A 10,884-nucleotide genomic window follows, 5' to 3' on the forward strand; every position below is an offset into this window, starting at 1 on the left:
AGAAGTATATCATCACCTGTAAATAACAGTGTCAGTTGGAAAAGTGCCTCCTCCTAAACAGTCATTGAGTTCACTCCACCCTAGTTTCCAGACTTGTAATCCCTCTCTGTCTCATCAGAGCATTTAAAGAGCTTTACGACAGCACTGTCAAGTAAAACAGGCTAAGACGGAGACATGGCAAACCCAAGGCAACCGACACACGTGTGTTATGTTACAGCACGGCAATAAATCTGAAGCATTAATGAAAGTGTTTTCATGTCAGAACTTTAGTCTTCTCTGTTTTATTTGTTCTTAATCAAAGTTAGAAACAACCACAGCTATTTTAAGGAAACCCTGTTGGTGAATTCTTACAAATTAGAAGCAGCAGAGGGAGCCTGATAAGCATCGAGATCATAAAACATGTTCTCAAGCCCCCCAACAAAATTAGGAACCATTAGATCTGAATTCAAGAAAATGTAATTCTTCTTTTAAAAGTGTTTTATTTGTAAAATTATGGAAACTTTTTAGGGACCCACACCTGCCCGGTAATAAATAATGAATTTACAAGAGAGGAATGATAGATGTTGTATATTTAAAATGTATTGGCATCGATTGAATACAGCAAGAGTTTTTGAGCAGAAATGAGTGAATACAAGAGGCTTTAGATTACTTAGACTGAGGGTAGAGTTACGTTTCCCCCTGGTGGACAAAACCCATCCTACATCTTTTTGGAAATGGACCAGCAGGTAAAAAACTGATTTTCTTCCTCAAGTCAGGATGTCAACTTGGACTCTAGGAAACTACATTTTCAACTACTATCTTATAGTTTACATACCGAACATATCAATAAAACAACGATCAGTAGATGAATCCATAATGAAAATGATTACTAGTTGAAGCTGTAAGTGGATTGTCTTCCTAACAAATTGCACCTGATTTAATTTAGTGTCATTATAAGCGTTTTGACAATAAACATCATGAGCTCAACCATGTCCCTGCAAATGCAACACAAGTATTAAAAAAAGAACAAAGACAAAACCGAATCATTTTTACTTTTTTATTGCTTAAACTGCCATCTGGAACAATCTATACCAAAAGGATAAACATCTTTGCACATACAGGAGGTCAAACTGAATACAGGGTAGAATAGAAAAAGAATGGTCCTCTGATCGCCTGCTGCTCTCTCTCGAGCGGCAGGTCTAACAAACTCACTGAAGGTCGGGCTAGCAGGAGTGACCGACTACTACTGTAAGCCCAGGTAAGGTAAGCTAAGGCAAACCGGGACGATTGCAGTGTGGCTAAAAACATTTTGGAATAAAACCGGTGATGTCGCTATTTACAGGAAAACGATACGTCGACAAAAAGGTGCATGAAACCCTCGCCCCTAACACAGTCACTTCCTATGGATCAGGATCAACACAAATCCACATGTAACCACATCCACAAGGACAACCCGAGGGCTGAGGGAGGAAACATGTGAAGATGCTCAAATAACTGTAAAGAAAGGAAAAAAAAATTCTGTGAACGAAAACTCTCATCGCTAATCTGACAACCCCTGCAATCGGCACCAAAATCAAATGGTTTTGGACGTACAAACACACATCTCGGTTCCGAGCGAGTACAGGTGCTTTGAATGAGACAAAAACAAAAGAAATAGAAACAGAGATGTGACTGGTTCTGGGTGGTTTCTGGTAAAAGACAGTGAAGCAGGAATGAAGAGTTGAGCTGAAAATCCAGAAGTCAACATTGTGTGATTTGGTAAAGATCTTTTCAAAAAAAAAAAAGAAAGAAAAAGACTTAACATTTTATCTAAATAGTCATGAAGCAGTTAAGCTAGGGAGTAACAAACCAAATATTTGACAGAGGTCCTGCATCTGCACGCAGCTGCAGGACACTTTTTTTTTTCTCGTTTTTTCTTTTTAAATTCACGCTTCCATTCATACCGGATCACTGGATGCCTAAAACATCATGCCAAGTAAGCATAGAGAACAGATCACAAGCTACTCTGATGAGAAGACAGCCACCTTTTTCAAATAGGCAATAAGCAATGACACTAGTTTTAAATAAATATCTGCTCACGCTGCCCGTCAGCTCGCCTGTGATGCTTCCATACATAAATACTTCGGATGTCCTGAAAATCCACAAACCACCTGGTTTGCTTAAACTTTTTTTTTCTTCCAAGACGTCACTTCAATAAACCTGTATTTACCCTTTTGATCTATTGTTAAAAAGTTTGAAACCCATGACGTTTTACACAATACAATTACATACTGTTTTGTCAAGAAGAAGCATTTATTTACTTTGTGGCACTGGACACCTAAAATAGAATTTATGGAAAAATAAGTGTTTACAAAAGACAGTTAAACATATTTTTTTTTAAGATCACCATCACTCCAAACCATAAGTTTATCATTTCGTCAATGATAGTAATAGAACAATGATCGATTTTTTCTATACTATGATAATATTTTTGATTACAAACCATAGCAGAAGAGTGACCAAGTTATTTGGTATATACTAAAAAAATGAATACTGAAATACACTTAATACTCTTTTTTTTTTTTTCCTCTCTTTTTTTCCTTTTTCCCCCTCAGAGTAGTCAAGGCAGTTCTTGTATGGTCATTCTACCGATTAAGAGGATGATAAGGGTAATAATAACTACTTCCTGTTTTGGGGGCTTCAAATAGCCTGGGGAACAGAACACGCACTGCATTTCCACAGCTATGCATCTTTGCGTTTTTTTAAATAACCAACATTTGGCACTAGCCTGGTAGCTGCACAATTAAATAAGAACCTTTAAGTTGCACAAGCTCACCCAAACTAAGCAAAAAATCACCGATCTCATCATACCAATCACAACGGCCACCGTAAAAAAGGAAACGGAGCTTCAGGTCGCAGCTGAAACCTAAAAACTAAACTCGAAGCAGTCAAATACTTCCTGCCTCCTACAGTTTCTAGGTTCTGCTCTACACTGCTCATCTGACTGATGTCCAAAAAGAAAAACTCAGGGGAAGAATCAGTCCTCTTCACTTCAGCCTACAACAGAATTGTGTAACAAAGCGCCATGTAAAGTTTGATTGTCCTGTCTCATCAGTGTGAGACCCAAGTGTCTTTCAGATCTCCTAACAATCTTGTTATGTGTTTTAATTCGAAAAATAAAACCATAACCAGCAAATACATTTATAACATAATTAACGTGATGTAACTGTGCCTACAAGGTAGCGTACAGCAGCTGGTACAAGCGCTGGTGAATGGCTAAAAGTCACCTCTGCCTGACGGGTGGTAACAACGAAATCAGCGTTGAGGAAAACAAAGAGGGAGGAGGAGAAAAAGTGAACAGAAAGTAGAAGAAGAAGAAAAGTGACAAAAAAGCAAATTGCATTGGTGGACCCTGGGTCTAAAAGGAGAGTGGAAGAGGAGAGGGAGGTAGGGGGGTGGAGGAGAGGCAGGTAGGGGGGAGGAGGAGGAGGAGGAGGAGGAGGATGAGGAGAGAGACGACCCCTTCAGACAGACAGCGAGACAAAGCTGTTGTACTGCTGGATGTTGCGTTTGAGGATGTCGGAGCAGGGACCCAGGACGCGCTCGAAGCGAGGCCGGTCGAGCTTGACACACTTGAGGGGGCCGCGGGCGACCACGGTGGCAGCACGGGGACGGTTCATCAAGAGAGCGATCTCACCTGGGGAGCGCACACAAACACGTACATTTTAAACTCTTAGCTCGGATTTAACTATTTGTATTCTTTCAATATATTCTCTTTTTCTCTTTTCTCCTCTTTAACGTTCTTATTTTTATATTTGTGCTCTAATGTTGCGTGAACTTCAAACCGCTTTTAATTATTTACTATTGTTTGCTTTCAACTCGTCCTATTTAACCTGTAAAGCACTTTGTAACCGTGTGTTTAAAAGGTGCCTGATAAGACCTTTTATTATTCCTTAATCTCCGTAAAAACAAACACCTTATTGTTGATCACGAGAAACAGGACTTTACTCATACTTTCAAACCATTTTCAAACAGATTTTAGAGACTCTTGTTTTCCTTTTTCCACACAGATGACAAATTGACAGCACAAATCGATTAAAAGAAATCAGAGAATGCTGTGATTCTGTTCAGCTCTTACCAAAGTAGTCAGATGGTCCTAATCTCCCGACTTCCACAAACTCCTCGTTCTCTGAGCGACGCTGCAACACAGCTGCAGAGCCCTGGAACCAGAAAACACACACACACAAATGGATGATTTGAAGGTGCACCAGCTACATTTTCATCTCCATAAGAGCATATTCTCTGAATGACTAAAAAGCATCTGACATTAATACATTGGTTATGAAATTCGAAAATATAAGTTGCAGGTTCATAAGTCAAGCAATCACATCAATTCCTCTCGAGGGTAAGCAACAGGAATTAAAGAAAAATCCATCAATACATGTAAATCATCTTGAATCAGTCATTAGTTAGAAAATAAAAAAGCATCTGTGGTTTTTATTTGTTTGTGCTTTTTTGATAGTGTTACCAGTTAATTTAACTCACACAAAACACTGAACTGAGCAGGTTTTAAAGAGATGCAAATATTACCAGCTATTTATTGTAATTATCTCATGCTCAGTCACAACCTGCTTTCAGACAAGCAGTCCAGATATTTTTCTGGAGGGACTATATGTGAGAACTCAAAATGATTCAGAGTTCATGTAAAGTTTGGTGGCCCTTTATGCTTGGGTTTATCTTTGATTTGATCAAATTATTGATTATTCAAAACTATAATTAAGAAAATGCCAAATCATAATTTCCTTGAGTCAAAGGTCACATCCTCAAACTGTTTTTTGTCTCACCACCTAACAACAGTCACTGTACTATAATAACGTAGCATTTCATAAGAAAAATAATGTCTATTATGAAAATAGTTGCTGATAAATTTTCTGTAGATGGACAAATCATTTAATCAACCATTTCAAATACATGTTGAAGGTGAAGCAATGTTTTCCAATCACCACCAGAGGGCGTGTGTGCGTGGATAAAAGGTGGATTGAAATAGTTCAACAGAAAACATGAAACAGCTGTGGATCCGACAATTTATGAAGTGTTTGACGAAACTGGGCCAACAGCTAAATACAGAACTGATGGAATAAAACCAGCAACAATGACAGACACCCCATCAACACTAATAAACTTCACGTGACATCTCCTCACACTTCCAGAGGTAAAATCATAGTAACACATTGTATTATGTGTGGAGAGAGTTGTACCTCTAAGATGATGAAGAACTCGTCTCCAGGTTCTCCCTGCACGACAATCTTCTGTCCGTCCTCGAACTGGACTGGCTCCAAGGCATCAGCGACTGTCAGACGCTCCCACTTATCAAGGGACTCTGAGGACGGAGAAGACAGAAGAAAGTTCTAAACTGAGACGACGGACCAAAAAAGGTCTCATCTAAAAGTTTTGCTCTTAAGTGAGATATTTTTATATGCTCTTTCATGTTATTTTAATCCCAGACGCAAACACAAGTGGCTTCTCTTCTTCTATTTTTACCTTGTGTCTAATTTCAAAATAAAATGGACCCACCTAGAATGGACACTTTCCTGAGGAATTCCTCATACATCTTCCTCTTTCTCAAAGTGCTTCCCTAAAGAGAAATATAGTTGTATTAGTGTAATTGCATTAAAAAGAAAATGAAATAATTATAACCTTCTTTCAGCATCTCAGCATTAGAGTCAATCAAAGTTAGATGATATATGTGGATATTAGTCAGTTACATCAGGAACCAAAACTAATGTACACAGACAATTTAAAATAAACAGTGATCTTCCTTTACGTCAGACCCACGAGAACAATAACATGCGTCCTCACCATGAGTATTCTCCTGTAGCTGTCTCTGTCGATGCCCCACAGCTTGACGTTGGTCTTGGCTCTGACTGTGGCCGCCCTCGGGGTGCCGTAGATCAGGGCCAACTCTCCGAAGCTGCCTCCTTCTCCAATGCTGGTCACCCATTCATTGTTCACATAGACCTGTCAGATTAGCAGGGTAGAAACCAATGGCCAAAAATCAAATGGCAAAAGGGGAAAACAAAAAACGTCACATTTATTTATGATTTAAACATATTAAGGTCTAGACATGCTAAGAATCAGATACTCACATCCATCTCTCCTTGGTCTATGACATAGAAATTGTCACCTTCGTCACCTGTGTGTAAACAGTGGTAGTGTTAATATCACAATCACACAAGGGCACGTCTCAATCTGGAGTAGTGTTTGTTGAATTTAAGACTGAAGAGATGTAACTTTACCCTGCAGTATAACTGTTTCCCCAGCGATGTAGGTGACTGGAAACATGGCATCGAATATGTCACTGAAAAAAAAGACCTCTGAGTTGATCAACTTATTACAGTTACACAAATATCCAAACTTGAAAAACAACAGACGGTTTCACATATACCTCCTCTCGTTGTCATCCAGGTGGGAGAAGAGCACATTCTTTTCAATAGCTTTGGCCAAGGCTGCCATCGTCTTGTAGTCTTTAGGAATGACCTGAAAAAACAACACGTATGTTTTCACTGACTTAAGACTTTCAAACAAATCTAAAGGAACTGCCTTTTTTAGAACAGTAACGGTATCAGACTGTTGTTGATTGAAGTGTTGCAACCATAGACTGTGGATAAAGATGGATGACACCAAGTCTAAATATTCCGGATATGAAGCCAGAGTCTGTGCAGTAGTGATTGGGAGATGAAGCCATGGTAGTGAGGTCCCACGAATGCACACGCTTGAGTCTCAGCTGACAATCAGGACATTTCACCCTGTTTTAGAGAATCAAATCCCTACAATAAATCGAACTAACTGGAAATATCTATATTCCTAAACTACTATCTAAAATGACAGGCATGTACTTATTTGTTAATTTGGTCCATGTCTCATCCACTAACATGGAGGAGGCAGGATTTATGACCCAAGCTGCAGCCAGACACCAGGGGTCAAGACACATTTGAAGAGCCATTATGTCGTCCATCTTTATATTCAGTCTACGGTTGCCAAACCTAGTAGACTTCAAGCTGTTTGCTCATGTGTGTATGTGTGCGTCTACCTTTCTGACATATGAGGCTGCATCTTCCTCTGTGTAAACCTCTGCGCTGAAGGCTCCTCTCCGCCGGCGACCTTTTACCACCGGGTTCATAGGTGGAGACACCTCCTCATCGCGTGAGTCTGAACGGGAACTGCCGGCCTTCTGTTGATTCTGAATCTGCTTGGCCTCCTCCTGAAAGGGAAGGAAGGGATGAAGCCAGTGGTGAAAAAAAATAAAGAGCGCCATCGGGCAACAGGGTTACTAAACAGGTTAATTTATGCGTTTACAACATATAGAACACAACACATGAAAATATAAAGAGAAAACTAATAAATAAAAAAGTACATTCAATCCAGTGGTCAAATTAAATAACTGAGAAATACTACCATGAAGTTCCTGCTTAAAATAACGTTTTTCTACATCTAAATATATATATATTAATATGCATGTAATGTTGTACACTTCAAAAGGATATCGAGGTCACCGTAAGGTGAGTATCTTTAAAAAATCTGAAGAATAAAAAAAGTGATGAACGTTATTCCAACATGATAAACTTATTTTCAATCAATTACTACTTTGAATACAAAACGTTTGGATTCATACATAGTTTCAAAAGCCAATAAGTGATTCATAGTAATAACAATTTGTGAAATGTCACTTGTTGTATGTGGACTTGTCTGCTTTCATTTAATTTAAGGAGTTATTAAATCAAGAATTAGCAGCTTTGCCCAAAAAGATTTTTACTTATATAGTAAATATATCTGGTTTTGAGCATGTCTTCCGAAACCCTGATACAAGAGTGTTAATATTCAAACCTTGTAATTGTATTTTAGAGAAATCATGAAACATAATATTAGGTTCACTTTGTGCAACAAAGTGAACCTAATATTAAAAATAAATCAAAACATAATTCATATATTTGTTCAGAAATGTTTGACTTTAAAGTGGTGTCAGCATATTAGGTAGAGTTCTTATTATCATGATTTGAATATATATCTATAACCTACTTAATTCTTGCTATGTGACTCTTGGACAAACTGACATACCCAATCACAACAATTTTATAAAAAGCTACAGAAGCTCAAATACAAAAACCTGATCGGCAAAAGTGTTGATGACATCATATAAAAACGAAGTGCTTGAACCTGAATGTCTGAGAATTCTCTCCGTCTGTGACATCTTCTGAGTTGAAAGGACAAAATTATTAAATTGAGTTGTTTTTTGTTTTACTGAAAAATAGTAATAAATATAATCTGACCAAATGTATATAAATATAAATTAGGATTATGAAAATATTAGCAGACCTAGGAGACAGATAGTAACTGTGTGGCGTAACATGAGTATGTGATGGTCGGCTTTCACTGCATAATGATTTTTCTTTCTGTCCACTGACGAGTAAGGACAACCAAACAAAATCCAATAACACACACACACAAACCTTCTCCAGCCTCTCGAAGTACTCCCTGAGGAAGGCCATGGGCCTGTCTGGCCTGGAGGTGCACAGCTGGACAATGCAGTCCTTCAGCAGCTGTTGAATGTTGTGTTTCTGCACGTACTGCTCACACTCCCTCAGGCTCCGCTCCTCCTCACTGTTCGTACTTCCAGATGCCATGACGACAACTGCGACGCTGCTGTGTGACCTCTAACCTTTGTACTGGAGAGAGTGGACAGCAACGGGAAAAAGGGCTTGATTTCAGATCATCACTGAACAGCACAGACTAGCTGGGCTACTAGAGAGCAACACTGAATTTTAGAGTCAGTGTGTCATGGTGAGACGCGGACAGACAGAAAAACAGGGGAATGTGAGAAAAATAGAACCAGAGTGAGAAGGCACAGAGAGATGGGGGTTGTTTTGGCTCAAAGGAGCCTGAGCGCCTCTACATGTCAGGAGTAAAAACTGGTCATATGATGCGATCACACGTATCTGTCTAGAGACAACAAATTAAAACTGGCGCAAGCACTAACACAAAGACTCACACATTTGTGTTGGGTTTATTTATTCAAAACAATTAAGAGTTCTCTACCAGCCTGAATGAAGCCCTCTGTCACAGAGACAGGAACTAGCTAGAGCTGTAACAGTATCACAGCCGAGGCCACTAATTTTAGACGAATGGTGAAGGCCAGTGAATCAATCCAGTGTGAAACAGACCAAAGCATGAAAGCAAGTGCATTTGCTCGAGGTTTCAACATTTCAAGACACAACACTGTTGCCGAGCAAAACAGCCCGACAGATCCCAGATCATCTGATCGGCCTCAGTGATATCAGCTTGTTCACAGAGTGTTCTGGGGAAAAGGCCTGTGCTGTAACCAACAACAAGTGAGTTTAATGTGAGAAACTGTAAATGAGTAAATGTAATTATGCCAACAGAGTCCTGTGGAGCAAGCGTATATTGCGTGTGCATTAGTATAATAGGATTGGGATAATTTCTAATCTGACAAGGTCTAAGGGAGATTACTAGACATGTTATCAAAGATGAGGATGGCACAGGCTTTGGGTCACTAACTACACTTGTGCAGGGAACTTGGCAGGCGTGCTCTGATCTAAACCTATACAACATAAATAAATGATACTTCATTCGGACCATGTGGTAGAAACGGACGTGTCTCAGTTGTTTAATGTAAAATATCCACACTAGACAGCTAACGTGTGAATCGGTTGGTTCCTGAGATGCAGCATCCTCCCTGCTGACACCGAGAACAGGGCTGTCAATTCAATCAGATACAACACGGCGATGCACGAATGACCTTGCTGAACGAGTGACAACAGAGAACAGGGCAGGATGGATGATGTGCGGAAACGACTGGTGTTCAAACTGAGTGAATGTCACCGCCTTTAGAGACGGTGTGAAGCCAATGCCCTGTGTGAACCATCGTCTAGGTCAGGAAGGCTTCATGAGGAGGCTGACGGCTGCAGCCAAGCAACTCCCAGCCACAGAAATACCAACGAGCGTACGTTTATAAAAACAAGTGGACAACATGAAGGCGACAGCAATGAATGTCGTGCACTTTAGCCTGAGTGTTGTCGACGCGCGGAACGTTAGAGAGCGCGTCCAGCTTGATGCCTAGCTTGCTAGCTCCGTGCAAAGGCAAAGCTCTCCTCTAATGACGCCATCTTGAGCTCTATCATAAACAAACGAGCGACGGAGGAAGCCAATTTCAGCCTGTTCAGAGGTCACACGCCCCGCGGAACGGGGAGCGACGCGGATACTCACGGGAAGGTGTATGAATTCCTGCCGAGCCCTTCGCTAGAGACTCGGGATGGACGATGTTTTTCGGGAGCGAACCGTTACCAGATCCTCCTCGCTTCGATTTTTTTTCTCCCCGAGCCCTGGACCGCTGCCCCACCGGATACGGCCAGCAGCCAATCAGCGGCCGCCGCTGACGTCAATTCTCCTCGTTCTGACATGTGAGCCCGTCACCCTTGGCAACCTTAAAGGGGACCTCGCGGAAGTCGTGACGTCAATGAAAACGCTCGGCAATAAAAAAAGAGAAATCGATTAATAACCTTATTAAATTTAACCTTGATTATAGGAAACTCTCTTCCTTGTTTTTATTTAGAGATTAGTGGTGATCCCTGGAGTATTATCGTTGCATTTATAAACATGAGGGCACTCTTTAAAGGGATAGTTCACCCAAAAATGAAAATTCGCTCATTATCTATTCACCACTATGTCGGTGGAGGGGGTGGGGGAAGTGTTTGAGTCCACAGAGCACTTTCAAGTGTAAACAGTGTTGCAGCCTAATCCAATACAATTGAAGTAACTGGTGATCAATTCTTCAACGTAAAATAACTAAATATATTTTTTTTGGAATCCCTCCATACAACTCCTGTGGTGTCATCCAAATGTCAGCAATCA

General features: G+C 40.2%; 1 protein-coding gene across 1 annotated transcript; it reads right to left on the reverse strand.

Moving 5' to 3' along the window:
- Nucleotides 1-1,022: 1,022 nt before the first annotated feature.
- On the reverse strand, nucleotides 1,023-10,400 carry prkar1ab (protein kinase, cAMP-dependent, regulatory, type I, alpha (tissue specific extinguisher 1) b). The gene is made up of 11 exons (XM_053413168.1): nucleotides 10,240-10,400; nucleotides 8,466-8,681; nucleotides 7,049-7,219; nucleotides 6,404-6,495; nucleotides 6,255-6,316; nucleotides 6,105-6,151; nucleotides 5,818-5,976; nucleotides 5,533-5,593; nucleotides 5,217-5,338; nucleotides 4,097-4,178; nucleotides 1,023-3,655 (listed from the first exon to the last, which is right to left on the reverse strand). Exons 2-11 carry the CDS (start codon nucleotides 8,637-8,639, stop codon nucleotides 3,483-3,485), a joined length of 1,143 nt encoding a protein of 380 aa, XP_053269143.1. The 5' UTR covers nucleotides 8,640-8,681; nucleotides 10,240-10,400; the 3' UTR covers nucleotides 1,023-3,482.
- Nucleotides 10,401-10,884: the final 484 nt, after the last annotated feature.

Source organism: Pleuronectes platessa, chromosome 21, assembly GCF_947347685.1.
Source record: "Pleuronectes platessa chromosome 21, fPlePla1.1, whole genome shotgun sequence".
NCBI classification, from domain to species: Eukaryota; Metazoa; Chordata; class Actinopteri; order Pleuronectiformes; family Pleuronectidae; genus Pleuronectes; species Pleuronectes platessa.

Bases quoted from the DNA above. Each gene is read 5' to 3' on its own strand.
- prkar1ab (XM_053413168.1), bottom strand. From the start codon at position 8,639: ATGGCATCTGGAAGTACGAACAGTGAGGAGGAGCGGAGCCTGAGGGAG. The intron at 6,496-7,048 runs GTAGACGCACAC...TTGTTTTTTCAG, and splicing joins CAGCCTCATATGTCAGAAAG to GTCATTCCTAAAGACTACAA. The intron at 4,179-5,216 runs GTACAACTCTCT...TTCTGGTTCCAG, and splicing joins AGTTCTTCATCATCTTAGAG to GGCTCTGCAGCTGTGTTGCA.